Source organism: Barbatula barbatula, assembly GCF_947034865.1.
Source record: "Barbatula barbatula genome assembly, chromosome: 24".
Taxonomy (NCBI): Eukaryota; Metazoa; Chordata; class Actinopteri; order Cypriniformes; family Nemacheilidae; genus Barbatula; species Barbatula barbatula.
Window position 1 is genome coordinate 15,360,421 of NC_136787.1, and position 21,273 is coordinate 15,381,693.

The following is a 21,273-nucleotide window of genomic DNA, read 5'->3' on the forward strand; positions in this document are numbered from 1 at the left end:
CAACAAAAGCAGCCTTAGACAAAAAGCATCCAACAATACAATCTCAGACGACCTTAAACTAAAAGCATCATACAAAACGGCCTCAAACCAAAACACAATGGACAAAATTACTTCCCACAAAACAGCCTCAAACCCAAACGGTTCAGACAGAGGGTTTACAATACTCATAAACCAAAATAATTTACTAACGTTAAGTAAAGCTCTAGCTAGAAAACAAAATAAATAAGACAACAAAAATGCCCCTTTAGACAAACATGTTCACTCCTTACACCCTGTTAATACACCCTTCATGCAAGATCTTTCAAACTTGTCATAAAGAATCTGTCAAAATCTCAACAGACTGACCCCCACCTGCCCATCCTCAGAACGCCCAGGTTTTTGAAACGTACTTCAGAGTGCAGAGTATGTCTTTAAAAAAATTCATTGAAGAATTCAAAAATATTTCAGAGCAGCAGGGGGATTCTAAAGCAAGAACCCCACTGAACAAAAATGTCTTCATTGCTTGAAAAGCCAAAGAGACTCTCTCGCCCGCCTGTTCCACGGGGTGCATCAATGACAGAATCTGCAGAGGGAGTTTTACTGAAGTCGGGGAGTTTGTGTGCTCATAAAAAGCCGACTTCAGTCAGCTCCACCATCAGGACATAATTCAACGGAGCAAAGAGACGCTACTCAAAACAACAAACGGAAAGGAATGAAGAACTTACAAATCACTACTGAACACAATAGACATTTATATATGACCTACGTACCCTGCAAGTGGAGGCATTGGCTAGTAAGCTGTATACATAGGGAACAACCTTTTAAAGGAAACATTCACTCGAAATGCAGGAAAGCAAACAGTTCTGGGGCACTTTTGACTACCATTGTCATTCATCATCGCCAAATATCTTTTACTGTGTTCTACAGAACAAAAAAAATGTATACAGATCTGGAACAACTCGAGGGTGAGTAAATTATGAGATATCAAACAACAGCAGTACAGTAGACTTCTCAATTCATTAAAATAATCATGATAATGAAAATGTTTTATTGTGTTGTCAAGTTGTCATTAAACGAACTTAAGACAAAGGGCTCATCTTTACGACACCTATTCAGATAAATATATTAAGATCGCTAAGACAAATAAAAGTCGACAACATACATACACAACAACGACAAAGTGCTTCTTTAAACTCAACTGTCTTATTTGTAGATTTAATTGCAAACGTCTTGAGTATCCAATATTGAATTATGTGGCTTTTATTAACATTCTGCTAGTGAGTCAAAATGGAAAAAAGACATAAGAATATTATTTCAGCCTTCTAGACTATAGAATATAATTACTGGCTGACACTCCATTTCCAAATCCATGTTCGGACTCACGCATAAATGAGAAACAATGCAAGCGGAGTCAGTGCTGAGTCAGGCCATTTGAGGAAAATAACGGCAATAAATATGTCAGTGTGACGATAATTCATAAAGCTTACTGTTATCAACCCACACACAGATACGCACACATGCACACACATTAATTTCCCATAAGCCTTAGTATGCCTATTACATTACCTTTTCGTGTGTGTGTGTGTGTGTGTGCGTGTGTGCGTGCGTGCGTGCGTGCGTTTGTGTGCTGTATTTATTAAAATATGTTTTTGTGTCTGTGATATTTACTGCAAAACTATCTGATGATGATGATGATGAACAAGAGGATTGAAACTTTCAAACGCCTCATAAATAAAATGGAATATGAAATAGACTTTTCTCTCAATTGAACAGGTCATTACACCGAAAGCCCCTTCGAGCGGTAAAACCTTGTGGCCATTACTTTCAGTTGAACTCTGCTGAACGTCAGCCAGCAACTCAAAGTTAAGCATCACTGAACCCTTTACGATTTGACATGTTGCCCTATTTACACAGAGAGATTTAATATCTTTATGAAGAGTTGCCAATCAAGGATGCATGCAAAATGCAAAACAAAACAAACATCCAAAATGACACGTATAAACAAAAGACCCCATTATTTTCAGCAACAGGCATTTGTTTGACATTTGTGATTGCTACCTATAATGAAATGAATGAACTCGTCTCCATGGCGACAATCAGTCACTAGTGATAAATGCATAACAAAAGAAAGGGATCGCAGGCTGTCAAAAGAGAATCCAATTAAAACAGGTTCAGGAACAGAGAGCTCAGCTTCTACATTAAAATCGTATATGATGCTCTGCAGATGTCGGGAGATTAGTGCATCTTATGTAAATATTATATATATACATTACATACATCAACTTTTCTTCCATTGCTCTTAATGTTTTTGGTACTAAATATTAAATGTTCCTATTGTAAGGTAACACATTAAGAAATTTAAATGGATTATTTCTACATATTCTAATAAGATGATTGTTATCATAGTAACTAATAACTTAATACTAATAACTATTATAATAATGCAGTATATTAAATGTGATCATTTGTAAATATTTTGGATTGTGGTATTTAAACTAGGGATGCACGGATATGTAGATAACCGATAATTCTTAAACGTTGGAAGCCGATAACCGATACATGGCCGATATACAATATCTAAATATTATTATAAAATTCCCTAAGACTGAAACAAAAGGCAAAAAGTGGACAACTGCCTTTATTTGAAAACATTCACTGCAGAAAACAAGGTAAACATTAGTTAAATCTTTTCCCTTAAGATCATGTACCAAGCCTACTTTACACTAGTTAACAGTTCTTTAACCTTCAAACTTTCCTGGTGTATATTCTTTTAATAAACAAATGATTTCCATTTCCATATACAGGTGGTGTTTCCCTGCTTGACATTTCTGCCTGCCGCACCTCCTCCAGTGCACCTTTTTGTCACAGACATCCCCCCTCATCTAGTTGGGTCAGCTTCAGAATACTGTAGAATACTTTATCCACATACTGTACCTACATCAATGTTTTTCTAACAGCAGTAAGCGAATGATCACTACAGAAGGATAGTACTGACAGTATTTTAACTGTGAGCAGCGTGCAGCTGAAGAAGTTTAACCAGAAGAAATGATTTATTGACTCTAATATACATCGGCCAATTTATCGTGCATCCCTATTTTAAACCGAAGTGTCTCCACAACGACTCAGACAACAAGAGTGCTGCTAAACTCACAACCAATAGGACAAAAGAGACTGCAAATGAGGAGCAGAAATGTTCCAATCTAACACTTATTCCAAGTGGCAACTCGCACACGTAAACAAACACTATTCCGGCTCATGACCCCATCTTGGCCTTGGCCGTTTTGACAGTCAGTTTGTTTTGAGTCCAACTTTTGAAGGAAGTGGCACAGCAGTAAATGCAGACATGAGTGGCAGTGACCCTCAGGCCACAGCAAATTATACAGGGAGGAATATAAAGAGAAAAAGAGAACTTAAGAGAAACTAACTCTCCTTCTGTCTATTTTTGTTTCCTCTGTCTTTCACATAACATCACAATAAATGGGTTTTAGATTTTTTTGTTAGCTGAACCCCACTGACCTAAGTATTATACTTGAAGTCCCGCCTGAGAGGTAGTCCCCCTGAGGAAGTAAAAATGTCAACAATTTAATAGCAAATTTGCATGTTGAAAAGCATTTATTTTTAGCTGTTTGGAGGTTTTATTAGTAGTATTTTACATGACTATTCTGGCAATTCAATTTTTACTGGTAGACATACAGTGTACCTCACGAACCCCCTGCAATTCCCTTGTGAACCGTTAGTGGTTCTTGAACCCCAGTTTGGAGATGATACGAGGCAGAGTTCACTCGTGACTATATTCACAACAATGCACAGTGTGTCTTATTGCTAATTATTATAAATTGGTTAGAGACAGAAAAAACAAGAAAGTTCAGACTGAACCTTTCACTTTTTCTAACAAAATAACTCATCTGAACTGGAACTTTCTACTTTAAACTGTATATATGCCAGTTTGAAAGAGTAGATCAAGTGCTGTGTGCAAGTTAATTGAAAGAATAAGGGTGCAGTCAGAGGTCAGACAGATAGCGGTGACCTCCAGCTTCTGATAAGCACAGCTTCATTAAGATAAGACCCAGCATGGCTGCCTGTGATGAGAGCCCATGACTCCAGCGATAACCACTGTCTTTCTGTCTGCATGAGTGAGGAATGTCAGGGAAAACACTTAACGTTTGCTCCCCGCAAGCTTGTAAGCTGTAGATGACAAGGAATAAAGTTTTTGAATTTCAGCATATACAAACTTGACAGCCAAGACTGAAGTTTCACTTGGTTATTCCTTGCTACTGAATGATACAGCACACATGGCATCAAATCACTTTACTAAACATTGATTCTTGCAGTTTCTCTTTGATGAGGAATGAGCTACCAAACCTTCTTTTGACCTGCCGAGACCACCGTAACCTTCAGTTGAAGACATCTCGGTAAGCATTTCACTAATCCACAACCATAAACTCTATATCCCATCTTAAAAAATATCATTCAGATTTTTCTGGTTTTCACTTCTGCCCAAGCTTGTGTCATAATCTGGCTGATACTCTAAACATCTGCTAAATGAATAAACATAAACCTTGGTAAAGCTGTACATGGTAATATTTTGTAAGTGGTATCTCTATTTTCTGCAGGTTTTGACAATTCATGTGAATCGAATTGTCTTTTTTCATAAACCAACAGTAATTTTGTCTACGTTTTCTCAGAACAAAAGAAATGCTTCATGTTTCTCTTTCATCGGATGTAAATAAGGTCGTGTTTAATTAGAAACGTTTTCTTTCCAACGAGGAAGCTTCCAGAACGGGCTGCAGAGAGCAGGAAACACTGCGGATGTGAAAGAAGAGGTTTATTAAGAGAGCGGTAGGCGAGCAGTGATTTAAGGAGATCAGAGGGAGGCCTTGGACGTGTGTGAAATTCACTCGACACGCTGAAATAACTTGTTCATTTTTTGTGTGCTGGCAGATGCCTGAGCCTGTGGTGTGAGCGTGTGTGTGACAGTGAGAGAGAGCAAGGGTGATACAGCTAATTTCAGCCACTCACATGAAAAAGCATCACCAACCGAGACATGGTAAAAGCCGCATTCTCCATGGAGTGCACTGTCATGCTTTAAACTAGCATGCACACACATGCATTATTCAGAAACGAACAGATAAACATACAGACCTACAGCATAACAAAGCCTTTTATATCACACAGGATGAAATATAAAAAAAACATACAAAAATAAACAGTCTTTCCTACAGAAAATTTGCACAGCATACAACAGAAATAGTTTGGTAGCAAGTTATTTGGACACAACACAGCACAAACCATTATTAAAGGTCCAGTGTGCAACTTTTTGGAGGATCTATTGACAGAAATGCAATATAATATACAGAACTATGTCTTCAGAGGTGTATATCTTTCCTGAAGCTAGGTGGTAAGAGCATGGCTAACAACAGCAAGGTCGTGGGTTCGTTCCCAGGGGACATACTTAGAAACAAATGTATAGGATAATGCTATGCAAGTCAATCTGCCAAATGCATAAATGTAAATGTAACGAAATGACCTTAGAATGAGCTATTTCTTTCTACATATATCGCGGTCTCCTTGCATTGAATTCACCATGTTTTTGCCCTAAACCAGGGGTCGCAACCCGTGGCTCTCGAGCCGCATGTGGCTCTTCTGCCCCCCTGCTGCTGGTCCCTGCAGTTTTTATAAGGCCTCTTTAGTACCTGGTATTAAGATGCGTTTTGGTCGATCGGATCACAAGTGGAGGAAAGAGGCACATACCCGCTGCTGTAATCCGTCTATTTTGTCTAGTTTTGAACACTTCTGTCCTGATTTCTTCAAGAACTATCTGTAAATGTATTTGTCTTTTCATATATTTCATTCGAATAGACAAGTGTAATGCAATGTACGTATATAAGTGCATGCAATGTACATACACTATGAGCGCAACCAGAGACGACAGAAAAAAAACATACAAAGAGAAGCAGTTTTATTTCTGTTTGACAGATGTGAGACAGCGCCGAACACTGTATGCGTGTGTTAGAAATAGAATGGTGAGAAAACATTCTGCTTGCTACGTTTTTCGTCTTTAAACCAAACTTTTATGACGTTAGCCAGCATAGTTAAAATCGTGTCTGGTTAGCGCGCTTCCCATAATGTTTATGCATGATAAAGTGACGACATGTCTGTCCTATGAGAGCCGCTGTCATGCCTTGGGAGGGGCGGAGTGAGCCGTTTGTTACAATTTGCAACCTCACCGCTAGATGCTGCTAAAATCTCCACATTGCTCCTTTAAATACTTTTGAGATATTTTAACTAATTTACTTTAGTAAAAGACAGTATCTGACAGCAGATAAGATCTATAGATTATCACGCCATCTCTGTAGGCAGCAACTCATATCATATAAATAAAAGTACCATATAAAACGCAGAAAGTTCTGCACTTATTGCTCGCAGCACCAAAGTCCATTTGAGTTGAATAGGAAACAAGTAAAAGTTTGCAATAAATCACAGTTCAGAATTAAATGACACTAAATGGAAACTAAATTGCAGTATTATCATTCTGTGGCACAGATCTCAGTCTACAATTTTATCAGTCCCTGCTGTTCCCTACATGTGAAAAGAGTCAGACGTGTGTGACGCAAAAACACGAGATTCTAAACTTGTTACAACAGAATTAAACTCCCTGTGAACCAAAACACGCACTTCCTGCAGATGTTCTTGCTTGGCTAAATTAATGATGCATTTATGAATATTAAAACATTCATGTGATGTTAGAGTTACAGCACAACATGACATATACACCTAGAAAGTTGTTTGTTATGCCCCATAAGAAAATTATTAAGAATTATTTGAGATGTAAAACGAGTTTTTAATGTGTTCTTTAGTTTGTGACAGGAAAATAACCTTTATTTACGTCACGCCCCAAAATAGGTTTCTCTTATAGAGTCTCTTTGTTTCCTGCGCCTGAGGGAAGGAAACTTACTCTTGATCGTCACAGTCAAGTCAAGTCAAGTCAAGTCAGCTTTATTTATATAGCGCTTTTTACAATTTTCATTGTTACAAAGCAGCTGTACAAGAAAAAATGACTATAAGTAAAACATAAAAGGTTATGGAATTCAAAACACAGGTCAAATATCAGACACACAATAAATTCCTATATGCAGTGTTAATTAAATAAGACTACCAAATTCTAGCAGCCCCCCCGGCCAGGCAAAACAGTGCAAAACAGTATGCAAACGGTGGCGAGGAACCCAAAACTCCATTGGAGGAGAAAAAAAACCTCGGAGGGAAACCAGGCCTAACCAGGGGGTGAAACCAGGCCTAACAGTCTGTCTGGTTCATCAGTTATCAAGACAGAAAATGAGATGTCATATCACCTTTCACCTCTTCACTATAGAACAGAATTTCTATAGTGGATTTTTGACCCGCTAAGGTAAATGTGGATATACTTTTCACTGTAAAAAGAAGATAAACCTCACTAAAATAAAATAACCAAGGATGTGGCTGAAAGGCTATATGGGTATTTGATGGTTTCAATTTGCTCTGTATCTTAAAGGGACAGGTCAACAAAAAATGTAAACGTTTGCAATTTATTCTTTATGACAATCACAGGACTTTGACCCAACACATTTAGCAGAAAGCTCAAATGTTTAGACCACTTCGCAAGATGTAAACACTGGTCCAGAAACACATCTGGTTTGTTTTTTATGTATAATTAAATCCTAAAAACATTGATTAAACATTCTGATTTGGTATTAAATTGTCTGTTGGTAGTATTTTGTTCAAACATTTGTGCGTGTGTCAAATCCTAAACAAGGAAGTTAATCTGGACCAGTGTTGCTTACATTTTCTGAAATAGTTTTTACCCAAATTGCGGCTTACAGCAAGAACGATAACCATAAATATAACTGTAATGTTTTTTATTGTTCATTACTTGCATGGAACAAAATCATTCTGAAAGTTATCCCAACAATATTGTTTCTTTGTACTGTTAGTTGTGGTGTTGACTGCTATTCTCTAGGGTTGTCAAACGACATACACAACATGCATATATTTAAGAACAATATCAAAATGTATAAAAAATAGATATTATCTGTAAACATAAATAAATGCAATAAAATATTACCTAGATATGTATACAGTACATGTGTAGTGTTAACTAATTAAGATGCACAGTACGACATATATTATGTAAACACAAACTTTTATTTTGGATGTGATTAAACAAGATTAATCGTTTGACAGCCCTTCTATTTTCTTAAAATGGAAAAAAATCTTAAGATTTATAAAACCCTATCTTTATAGTTAGTTAATATCCTTTGTATAAACAAACCTAAAGACACTTTGGATAAAAGTGTCTTACTGGAAAAAGTATATTGTAAACCGGGTCTGTCTAGCTAACAGTAAAAAACAAACAATATAAAATAGACTAGACTACAGCGTGTTCTTTAACTTTTGCACTATATCCTCAATCGTCCAAAGCCCTGTGTGCGTTGTGTTAGAAACAGAATAACATAAAAGTAAAACAATTATCACAAAAACTGTAATTTGTCGTTAACAAATCCTTTAACAAACAAAATATTTTACAACATCAAGAGCTCTTATCAAATAAATTAAGAGATCCAATGAAGTACAGTTCAGCCAACATAAAACACTATTATAGTCATCAGGGGATTGAGGACGCCACTAATGGTGTATCATAAAAGACCATCAGTCACATGCAAATTACTTTATTTTAACTTGTCAATATTACCGCTGTAACCATGCCACAAAAGGTTATCACACAACAGGTTTTAACTGCAAATATCAACATTATTTCTTACGTTTATTTATACATTTATTTATATATTACCAGAACTGTTTAGAAGAGAATCAGTTAAAAAAATGTCAAGTGGTTGAAAGCACTTAAGCAACGCTACACACTACATTTAACACCACAAAAACAGGTACATTCAAAATGAAGTGGGAAAAGCGAATATGTTTGCCAAGATATGAATTACAGTTCAAGGTTACATGCAAGCAATCTATTTTAAATGCAAACTGAATAATAGAGATTTGTGGGTAACATAAATCCCTCAGGCTACAAATACATTTAGAGCTACTTCAGTCAACTGATCCAGGAATACAGGATTTGTTGGAGTGAAGCACTTCAATAAATACATGAAAAACATCTATTTCTCACAGCAAAAAAACACATGCATTGACTTGAAATAATCACCGCAATTATGCTGCTGGCTGCTCACATTTAGTAAAAATGTGCTTAATGCAATTCTTTTAAAACAGTTAAATTCCCTTATAACTTGCCATACACATCAAACAGCACAATGCATGATACATAATATAAATAAATAAAAATAATACACATTTTTCATTTTATTTCATTGCTAAGTCTGATAATGATGTAGAACATTCATAGAATCACATTCACATTCATGCTTTGGGTGGTCCCACCAATACTATTCTACAATGCTGCTCCAAACACAACAATTAAAATAATTACATTTATAGAAGAGGCCAAGGCTTTCCATACATTAGAAATGCTAAGCAGCCCAGTGTTGGGAGAGAGAACAGAGGCAACCAAGGAAAATAAGAGATCATGGTTCAGTGTGCAATTACATCACAGAAGACACTTAATTCTTTCTGCGTTGCTAAAACTTTCTTTTATGTTTGAATTAGAATGAATCGGGGAGGGACACCTAAGGATAAACTTGGGTTTATATGACACACCTACTCATTCTAAATTTAAATAAGACATCAGAAAGAAGCCTTCCAGTGGACATTTGCAACTCAGAATGCAAATCTCCTATTTAAACTGTCCACCAAAATGAGACTTAAAATAACTCTTAACTTTAAACCCTCCCAAAGTCCTCATAAGGTACTACGGGCCTAATCAAAGCCATGTTCCACAAGGGGAAAGCTCAGAGTATTTTATGTATGACATTGTAAACTGTGTGAAATGTTCGAGGTAACACTAGCTCTCTGGTTTGTGGGGTATTTCTACCTTTATCTCAGTTTAAAACAGCAGGTGGCTTGGGTTGTTTACCGGCACGTGTTTTTGACGCTTGACAAATGACCCGTGTCGCAGCAGCTCATATGTGACAGACACATTTTGCATGAGTTTGGCGGGTCGTCTCCCTGTGTCTCCGGGCACCTGCTCTAATGATGATTTATAGGGCTCATCGCAACGCAGCCTTGGCCATGCTTGTGTTTTCTTCATTTATATTCTCTTGCTGTTCCTCTCCACTTTGGCCTAATTTCACACGTAAACACACAAAGAGACACTTTTACAGTGTCTAAAGTTCTTGTAATAAACAGCTTCATTGAAACGTCTCTGTTCGTTTCTCAGCCGCTTGTGGTGTGACTGTTGTTGCCGTCCACAATTACAATAAAATTTCAAATGAAGAATGTTCTGGGTTAAATAAAAGATTAGCATCTGTAACACGATGCAGATTATAATTTAACTGTAAAACAATAACGCATGCAGAAATCAACTAAAGCAGACTACATCATGATGTTTGAGGTCTGAAAGAAGTTTTTAAAAAAGCAGTTTTGAAATTAGGTACATACCAATTCAGAATTTGTAAACAAAGCTGGTGCAGCACTGATCCTAAGAACTTTCATTTTTTTAACCCTACACAAACATCTGAACAAAATACAACCAACAGAACATTCGTAACCGAATCAAAATGTTAAACCTTTTTAAGGTTTTACTATATAATATTTTAACGAATGATAATACAATTAAAAAAATGAAATCGGAAGTGCATCGGGACCAGTTTTTATTTCAATTCAAGGTATGATACTGGCGATAATTCTAGAAAGGACCATGGAGTATCTCTCCACAATGGATGTTTACCTGGAACAAATACCTCCCACAGACGCATAAGTTCATTCATCTAGAAAAGGTGGATTCAGACTACTTTACAGATCTGATAATAAACATGTTTTCATACATTTATTCATGAATAATTCATGAAAATGCTTTAAAAAATATATACGCTTCACTTTCCTGGTTCAACCACCGTTGGATTGCTTTTTTAAAACTTGGTTAAATGCTTCTTTTTATATACTCAGAGATGTGCCAAAAATATTGTGAGGTGACAACTGAGAGCATGTTACAGATCGCTAAACATATTTACCAAAAAACATTGATCTAGGCAAAAAATAAGGAACAGCAATCATAACAAAATACTTTGTGCTCTTGGTTTATTTATGATTTAAAAAATGTTTACTCCGGACACACGGCTTGTTTTAATGGGTGTCGGATCACATCCGGTGTGGACGAAATTAAAAATGATAATTGGTTCTAATACGTTCTATTGTCTTTTGTCGCATCGCGTCCGTCAGGTGTAGACACGGTGTAAGAGAAATAGCTGTGTTGAAAAAATAGATGAAATTTAGAACTGAAAATAAAGAGACACAAATCAATAAATGACATTACCGATAACAATACAAAAGCATCAATATGAGCGTTTATTGCTAAATCAATTCGTAAACTGCAGCTCTTTATTTCAGCATTGCAAAAAGATTTGTGTTGTGTGTTTGTGCTTCGTGATATATATATAGCCTAAGCCTCTGAATTTTATCACTGTTTTTGCATGACTTCTCTGAGTGTTTTAAAGAGCACTATGCACAGAGAAAGAGAGAGAAAACGAGAGAGAGAGAGAGAGAGAGAGAGAGAGAGAGAGAGAAAGTGCAGAGGAAAGCAAGACGATGACAGGTTTGATTAACAAACAGCCAATTGTGTGTAAGTGAGAATTTACAAGCGAGGTGAATATGCAATGGAGTGTGAGGTCGACAGTCACACGGGCACAGCTCCAGAAAACCTTCATTCCAACACAATGCCAACCTGTCTTATCAAAACACTACAGACGCCACAATAAACCAGTGAGACAAAGAGCAAAAGAGGGAGTGGGACAGGGTTTGTAGTGTGAGAGAGAGAGAGGCACTTTATATCCATCTCATTACAGTAAATGAGAAACACAAACAGGGAGTGTGATGCGAACAGAGCTAATGAGCCCAGAGTGCTGAGGTAATTACATCATAGATGACATATCATCAATAACACTGACCTGATCTTAGCCCACACACACATACTGCACGCACAAACAGTCCTGACACATAGATTAAACAGGCAACAGGACAGTTTCAGTACACACCAACTCACACAAAAATGAATCCTAACTTATAATGAAGAAATGATGACGTGCTTGCATCAAATGCTGAATTAATTATTCATTATCATTATTTATTTACATAAATAAAGTCAAACAATAACAGAACGTTACATAAAGACCGAACAGACATGAATGTATAATCCAGGCAATAAAATGAGAAAATACCTCCTACTGTTGGACTGATATCCTTTCTGGATTTAATCACTCAGACTCAAGATGTTTCAATTTTCTACAAAAGTTATTTACAGTCAAACCACTAACCTTGCACCTAGACTCTGCTATCGCTGAACCAGAATACACGTTTTACATCTCTTATCAAGCAGAACAAATTTAAATGGCTTATTGTTTATTCAATAAGCGATTTGACTTATTCAAATCGCTTATTGCTCCCTGAATTCTTTGTAAGTCGCTTTGGATAAAAGCGTCTGGTAAAACGACTAAATGTAATGTAAATGTAAATTGATGCGACAAAAAATAAGGTACCAAATATGTGCAACACAGACCAATTGTAAACAACTCAGTATTTGGCATTTATTAGGGATGCAACTTTGGAAGCGGTATCCAAGATAGTCTGGGTTTTGTGTACGTTAAGGGCACTGCACTATCAGATATTGGACAGACTAACTTCCTGTTGCGTCGCGCTCTCAAGTGACCAAGACGGCAAGCGGAAGTTTATTGGGATGCGGCCTCCCTCTCTCTCTGCGCTGGTCTCTGCTTGATCATATGACACATCGTCAATGTATTCGGCCATTTCACTTATTATATATTACTATATGCCGAATATCTTCGTTTGCCAAGCATTAATGTTTTTATTATTCTTGTAACAAAGAAAATGAATATATTCTATACGATAAATTGACAATTAAAATTAAGAAATTGTATCAGAACATAGATCACATCAAAAACCAATACAGAAAGCATTGGATCATTCCAGAAGAGAGGTACATTTTCTCCTGAGTTTTCCTGAATTAATCGCTTTGTTGACCACAGACCGATGAGACCAAAATTAATGGTCAAACACAAAAGGGCTTTTTTCTACGAAGGCAGATGTGCTCTATTGATCTTCAGCGCAAACACACAACAAATCAACAGGAAACGCATGCGCAACCCCAATCCACTGTGGCTAGAAGCCAAAGTCTGTCACTAGAATAGGACACTTGAAAGGTGCAGTCCCTCCCAGTTAAGACGGTCAGGTGTGAGGACCGTGGAGGGCTTTGCATACTAAATGAATAGTTGTCTACTTTGATTATCATCTTGCATAAACAATGTTGTTCCAAAACCGTCTGCAGTAGTCTATTACTGTAAAGGGTATTATAAAGAAATGTTCAATTACATTTATTTTGCAGACACTTTTATTTACAGCGCATTACAGTAAATATTGCTAAAGACATGATACATGTACAGTCCCTTAATAAATCCTAGAATTGATCTCTGGCCACTCTTTCTAACATTAAACACTAAAAAAAATTATTGATTGGCTGGAAGGTGTGCATCAAAGGAGTAGTTCACTTTAAAATATGACCCCATTGACTTTCCAAAGTAGGAATAAAAATTACTATTAAAATTACTAAAGCTGTTACATCATTAACAGTTTTAACTTGGCAAATGACCATGGTACAAGCAGGATAATCCACGGCTAGCCGTGCATTAAAGGTTTTTTTTGCACTTCACAGCTGGTGGTTGTTGGCCTCCACGTCATGCATTAACTATTAATTATCCTTTCATACACGGCTAGCCATGGATTATCCCTTACATATCACACTTTATTATAATAACATACATTTATATTCAGTACATATTCAGACGTAGCCAAACATTTTCACGTATCCTTCTGTGAAAATTTAAATCTAACCAATTTTCTGCTTTAACGAAAAAATTCTTCATGCATTACCTTGTCAAAGAGAGCTGAATAAATTCAAGGAGTGCCATTACATTAAACACGACGACACAGATTGTGTACCCACTGAAATGAAAGACAAATGTAGATGTTCCTCTGACCTCAGTGGCTCGTGAAGCTTAACCGAAGCCAGAAAATGAAATCAAACAGTCTACTTTGACAGAGCATGGATCAAGACTTCATTATCGCATTGTTTGAAACAGTCATGGTGTCTTGATCAGCATGTGTTTGTGTACGTTGAAGAGAAACCGGTGTGTGCGAGGGAGCTTTGACGTGTATTTTAATCCGCAGGTGACTGAACTGTTTGTTCAGCTGTTTAATGCATTACGGTTCTTGGCTCTGATTAAAATGAGAACGTTCGAGTCTTACTTCTGTGAACATACAAACTAAAAGCCATTCAATTATGTGATAATGCTCTGTAGGGGGCTTTTGACATCTGTTCGCTGATGTTATTACAGCGGGCACTGCACAAATTCATTGCAAGTTGATTGTAGGAACTTAAATCATCCTTTATTGTTTTGAGTTTATATAATCAATTTCCCACCATTTCCAAAATAAAGGCCCTCCTAAATCAGGGGCCCGGCATAATGGTTCTGGTCTCTCTGATAGCATAACCGATTTAAGGTCAAACAATTGTAAATGTAAATAATTAAACTCAAACTATACAAAATGCACATAGTAAGGATAGCACAACTGGTGGATTTATTTATTCCACATTTTGTGTTGGGTCACTACTTGACGCACAATGTAAAATATGGTCCTATAACCACTGCAACCTTGACATGAATCAAACTTAAAGATCTCAATTGGGGGCATACTGTAAGCACCTAGGTGAAAGACTACAGATGGCTCGAATAGCATCATATACTGTACAAGGGAAGTTTATAAGCAGATGGACTGAATATATATTAAAGAACATTCTCAAAATAACACATTAGACATGTCCTTTTAAAATGTCAAGGAAACAAACTGGCGCGTTTTTGGAAAACAACACATCCGACGGCAACAATACTAACAGTCATGCAAAACACAAGCTGCAAAAAATGACACTATTGAGTCCATTAACAGCAGCTGTTGAGACGCAAATTTAAAACATCGATCTAATAAACAAGTCAAATGTAAAGCTCTCGGTAGATGGAAAGCTGTGCTCAATAGCCAGATGTGTGATAAGCACCATCCCTCAGGAACCTCACAGATGAGGCGGCTACAGACAGAATACGACATTAATATTCATATGCAGACATGAAGTGAAATCAAGTTATAACAAAATTCAATCCATTTCATTTAAAATGACGATAACCGTAAGGCTGTCCCCTGATAATGGTGCAGAAGATACTATTAAGCTCAGTCTGTGCTGCGTGAAGTGTACTATAAATAGTATTTATGTGCTATAAAAGTATATAGGTTATATGGCATGATATATTCAAGGCTGTAAGGCTGCACTTATGGTCTTCCGCAAGCATCGGTCTAGTTATAGTATTAGATATATTTGTTTATTATGAACTAAATGGTTTTTCTCTCCTTGATATCATATATGGCATTAAAGGAGACCTCAGGCGCAGGATTGTAAATGTAACGCTTTAGAGTTTTGTCGTGTGGGTAAATATTTCTCTGGAAATAAGTACGATTCCACAAATATTGTACTGCAGCTTTCGATTTACCGAAGCTGTTTAATTTAGTTAAGAATAAATTACTCGGAGAATAATTTCTCACAGCCAACCAAACAAGAAAGACAAATTAGTCTGGTGAATCCTATAAATCCTCATAAAGGAAATTCAAAGAATGCTAGATTTTTATAGTAATTCAAGGGACATTGATTAAATCCTGTAATCACACTAATGTCCTGGACAAAATCTAATTATGAATGTAGAATCTGCATCAGAGCATAACATAAGAGAGTCTTCCACACATGGTCTTTATCTCTAAAGGTGAATATGGGCACTTTTGTGACAGAACTGGCTTTCTGGGCGGCCCCTATGTCCCAATGGAGAAAAAGTAGTATTACTCACTAATTAAGTCCCTTGAGATCTTGACCAACAGCAGACATACAAGAACAAAATCTGCTGCGACAACCAAGAAATAACCCACTTATGTCAAAATTGAAAATTGTAATGTGGAACAATGTCGCCACCTATTGGAGAAACGAACGTCACTGCGCCTCCATGATCACTCCTAAAGTTTTAATTTTACCGCATTTATAAATACACTAGACCAACCAAATCGAGACGACTTAACGATACTCGTTTAGATTAAAAGATTTAAAAAACTAGTCAAACTTTCTCACAAGTCTTTTAATCTCACTGAGTTTTTCTGACCATATAACGTAACACACCGTTTCGCCATATCGCCATAAGAACTAAAAACACGTGTCGCTTTGTCATGCAATTTCAATTTACATAAGCATTTATATTTTAAATGAATAAAACAACAATCTACTGAAAATTAAATGATTTCAAATCTGCTCCAAGTCCCAGACCTGTATTTTGGAATTTGATCAAAGTTTCAACCGGAAGTCGGTTTAGCTGCGCAAACCAAAGCATTTGAAGTTTCCTACCTGTACATTTTCTGTCGATGGGTATTTTGGCGGATTGTAAATGAATCTGCCGTGTCCACAGTGGGTTCGGCATGTTGAACAGAAGTGGACGGGACTGGGTCCTGAAGGAAGGGAGCGATTCTCTTTCCTAACAGATATAAATGACATATTCAACAACGCGCTGTCGCTTACAAAGTCAGTATATATTTCATGGCGTGGCTGTTCATTTATTTATTAGACATGACAGTAATATTCACCATCACCGGTGTTGAAACATTAACTAAACATTTACTAATTTATTTATTTATTATCGAGAACCATTAATTAAAAACCGTATGTATTAGGTAAGAACGTACATTGATTTGTTATATATAGGACAATAAATAAATGTTTCACGTAAATTACCACTTGTCTATTTTTGTAGCCCAGACGACCTCAACACTTTGTCTATAATCTCTGACAAGTACTCCGTTAAAAAGTCTCCAGAGCGCGCATCTGAGTTTAGGGAGCAAGGTAACCTCAGCTTCAAGGTGAAGGATTACACGACAGCTGCACTGTTTTATTCTAAGGTAAGAGAGCTCGCTTAACTCCAAATATCGATATAATCCAATATAACACAGGTAAAGATATGTGGAAGAATACTTGTAACCAAACAGATTCTTGCCCCCCATTGTCTTCCATAGTAGGAAAATTACTTTTTGAATAAAAAACATTAAAGTAACTTTTCCTACTATGGGAGTCAATGGGGGGCAAAATCTGTCTGGCTAGCATTCTTTCAAATATCTTTCTCTGTGTTCATCAGAACAAAGAAATGTATACGGATTTGCAACAACTCGAAGGTGAGTAAATTGTGTAACAGAATATACATTTTTGGGTGACATATCCCTTTAAAGGTTAAGTGTGTAATTTCCATGTAAAAATACCTCTGTTCCAAAGATATTACTTTGCTGATATATGAAATAAATTTCCGAGTGCGAACGTAGTGATATTAATATATTAAAGCCTGGTTTCACAGACGCTTAAAACTAGTCCCAGACTAAAATGAATTTTGAGCTTTCTTAACTGAAAACAACCTGCCCTCAGTGCCTTGACATATCTAAAAATGTCAGTGCCATTGTTCTGATCTTGAAACAAAAAATGGCACATCAGTAATGCTTTTTTCTACGCATTTTAATAAAAGCGACTTTAATAGCCTAAATTAACTAAGGCAAAGTCCTGGTTTAGGCTAATTCCGTAGGGTCAGACTAAGCCTTGTCTATGAAACAATATGGCATTACTGTACTATAAACATGATGTTTGTAATTTCTGATGTCTCAGGGTATTTGCCATGCTGATAAGAATACAGAACAGCTGTCCTTGTGCTACGCAAACCGATCTGCAGCCCTCTTTTATCTCAGCCTTTATAAAGTAAGTACCTATGACATATCAATTTTTTTTATTAATTAAAATGTGTTTAAATTAAGCGAGTGTCTGTTTTTTAAAGGAATGTCTTGAGGACATTCGTCAAGCTTTGGAGGCCGGCTACCCGAGCCACCTGCAGGATAAACTGATGACTAGAAAGACCACCTGCCTGAATCAGCTCAGCAATTTTGAAAAATCCAACACCTCAGCCCCAAATAACCCACCAAGCCGGAAGAGAAGTGACTCTATTACCTGCACATCACATGGCGTGTCTGTTTATTTCAGTCCTGGGAAAGGTCGTCACCTATTGGCCACGGAAAATAAACTAGCCGGTGAGGTGGTGCTGGTGGATGAGGCTTACGGCTGTGTTCTAATCCCAGGTATCAAACTCACCACAGAGACTGAAAAGACCGTGTTTGACACTGAAGACAGACATTGTCATCACTGCCTAAACCGAACCCTGAGTTCGGTGCCCTGTCCTAACTGTAGTTACGCACGGTACTGTGACGAGAGGTGTCAAAAAGGGGCGTGGAACCAATGGCACCAATGGGAGTGCGCTGTTGGAGCAGACCTGCTAGTTTTCGGTGTTCTGCCGCATCTTGCACTAAGGGTTGCGTTGAAAGCTGGGCAAAATGAGGTTCGAAGGGCAATGGAAAGTTCTTGTGTGATGGAAAACCAACCTGGTCTGCTTAAAAATGATTCACCGGTCCAATTGAACTATGAAGGCCACTGCACCAAAAGTTCAGAGCATACAGACTGTTACCATGGCAACTCATATCTAGGGGTCTACAGTCTTTTACCACATGTGGGAGAACACTCACCTAGCTTACGCTTCTTGCTTGCAGTCACCACAGCAACACTTTATAAGAAGCTGCATGGTGGACCTCCATCGGACATGTGGGCATCTTGCGAGGATGACGAAGGAGCCTGGAAGCCTGAGATGAGCATGCTGGGAGCCACAGTTTTGAGGCACCTGGTACAGCTCAGGTGTAATGCACAAGCAGTCACTGCTATTAGAGTTACAGGTAAAATGAAGTTGAATTGTTTTTCTATTTGTTTGTTTTTGTTAAACAATATTTGATCTTTTACAGAAGAGACTGGCATGTCTGTTCAATCCAGCAACGAAATCCGCATCGCCACGGCAATCTTTCCCGTCCTCAGCCTGCTTAACCACTCATGCAGTCCAAACACCAGCATCTTCTTCACCACAGGTTTTAAAACCAACCAGCTCACGCAGTTCTCTGGTTCAAGTCAAGGTGACCATTCTGAGACCCTTCACAGCGGTGTGACAGTCACTTTACGCACTTCCAAAGACCTCAAGGCAGGACAGGAGATTCTGCACTGTTACGGTATCATACAAGCTTGAGAAATGGGAATTGGTCAATTTAGCTGTACCTCATGAAGTATTGACTGAGACCCTTCCTCACAGGCCCTCACTCTAGCAGAATGACTGTGAAGGAACGTCAGCGCCTTCTGTTGGAGCAGTACTTTTTCACCTGTGACTGTGTGGCTTGTCAGAGAGAGCAGACAGAAGATAAAACAAGCGAAGATGTGAACACATCGCTGGGTCTGAAGTGTGGGAAATGTGAACAACCTCTTCAGGTCAACATCTGCAAAACAGGCACACACACAATTATCACAATGATCATCTGACTATATTGATCTTGTGTAATTTCAGGCCTACATGGAAAGGTACGTGTGCTCTCGGCCATCCTGCGGTCATCAGATCACCAGTGCTGAAGTGCAGAAGAAACTTCAGGGTTTGCAGAACTTACTGGACCAAGCTTTTCGTCTTATGGAGAGAGACAGATCAGGTGTCATTTTGGGGAAACTGCACAAATTGTTTATTTGTGGTCCAGTGTAAATTAGATGTCCGATAACATACAGTGCATCCGGAAAGTTTTGCATTTTGTCATGTTACAGCCTTATTCCAAAATGGATTCAATTCATTATTTTCCTCAGTTCTACGAACAATACCCCATAATGACAGCGTGAAAGAAGTTTGTTTGGAATAAGGCTATAACATGACAGAATGTGGAAAAAGTGAAGCGCTGTGAATATTTTCCAGATGCACTGTACATGCTTGTATAAAATCGCTATTTTTTCGTTCCTCTTGCAGATGATGTTTTAAGGATCCTTAAATCTGCCTCGTCTCAGGCAGGCAGCATTCTGACAGATACTCATCCTGTACAAGGAGAACTAGCGGATGCAACAGCTCGTGCATATGCCACCAACAGTAAAAATGACAATAATTAATTTATTCTTTAATATATTTCAATATTCTGAAGGATACAGAAATAACACCCTTATACAATTTTGGCTGACAGGTGACTGGAGTCGGGCTGCATCTCATCTCAAACGCAGTATTGTTGCCATAACAGCCCAATATGGAGAGGACAGCGTTGAACTGGGACGGCAGTTTTTTAAACTGGCACAATTGCATTTTAATGGGTAAAGACTCAACTTAAGAAGTACTTTCATAGTCTTATCATTACATGTATTATACCTTACTTTTGATCACAGCGGAGACCGCAGAGCCACTCTCTCTGTCATCCCCGAGGCTCGAAGGCTTCTCTCTCTCCACTGTGGCCCTCATTGTGAAGAGCTACAGGAACTACAGGAAATGGAGCACTGTCTAAAGTGACTGCTGTGCAAAACGTCAAAAGCAAAAGGTTATCAGTTGACACAATGTTTAAATACATTCAGATCTTTTGTCTCAGAAATACATGATACATAATAATAAAGGTAATGATTTAACCTAATTTGATGTTGGTTTCTAATCCTGATGTTATTGGGAACTAGATTTCCAGTACGTTTCTTGATGTGCGTGTGTCTTTCGTATATAAACCATATAATTTGGTTTCTTTAGTAAATAGTGAAAGGCAGAAGAAATGCTTTGGATTAGGGCTTTGTTCAAATACACCATGCTGTGTGATTTTTGCAATCACTATAAAGGGATTTTATTACATTTCTGACCACTAGGTGGCAGTCTTCAACAACAATGATTAAAACGGCACTCTGAAGTACAGTACATGACAACAACATTTTGTATTGTTTTTATTGACCACTCTAAGGCCTGTTCATACAGTAAAATGAAGCTGAATTGCTTATATGTTTTTAAAATACCGTTAATTCATATTAGAACCTTGCATCATATAATAAATTAAAATGTATCTGAATCCAGCTCTTACTATGCTACGTTTCAAAAACAACCACACATTACTAGAACCCAACGCTACAAAATTCTATGCCCACATCCGCTTGTCTCTCTACATTGGCTCGATAACCCAGTAAAGGGCAGTGACGCCTATGAC

At 37.6% G+C, this 21,273-nt stretch overlaps 1 protein-coding gene across 2 annotated transcripts; it reads left to right on the plus strand.

Moving 5' to 3' along the window:
• Positions 1-16,505: 16,505 nt before the first annotated feature.
• On the plus strand, positions 16,506-20,996 carry smyd4 (SET and MYND domain containing 4). 2 transcript variants are annotated; one of them, XM_079448936.1, is made up of 10 exons: positions 16,506-16,753; positions 16,983-17,127; positions 17,876-17,965; positions 18,042-18,984; positions 19,051-19,308; positions 19,389-19,561; positions 19,638-19,773; positions 20,079-20,195; positions 20,287-20,410; positions 20,483-20,996. In XM_079448936.1, the coding sequence occupies exons 1-10, from the start codon at positions 16,620-16,622 to the stop codon at positions 20,601-20,603; spliced, it is 2,241 nt and encodes a 746-aa protein (XP_079305062.1). In that variant the 5' UTR covers positions 16,506-16,619; the 3' UTR covers positions 20,604-20,996. The 2 variants fall into 2 exon arrangements, with proteins under 2 accessions (XP_079305062.1, XP_079305063.1); XM_079448937.1 differs by lacking the exon at positions 16,506-16,753 and adding an exon at positions 16,874-16,902.
• Positions 20,997-21,273: the final 277 nt, after the last annotated feature.

Coding starts and splice junctions, on each gene's coding strand:
- smyd4 (XM_079448936.1), top strand. CDS start 16,620: ATGAATCTGCCGTGTCCACAGTGGGTTCGGCATGTTGAACAGAAGTGG. Junction 17,128..17,875: donor CTGCACTGTTTTATTCTAAG/GTAAGAGAGCTC, acceptor CTGATGTCTCAG/GGTATTTGCCATGCTGATAA. Junction 20,411..20,482: donor GCACAATTGCATTTTAATGG/GTAAAGACTCAA, acceptor TTTTGATCACAG/CGGAGACCGCAGAGCCACTC.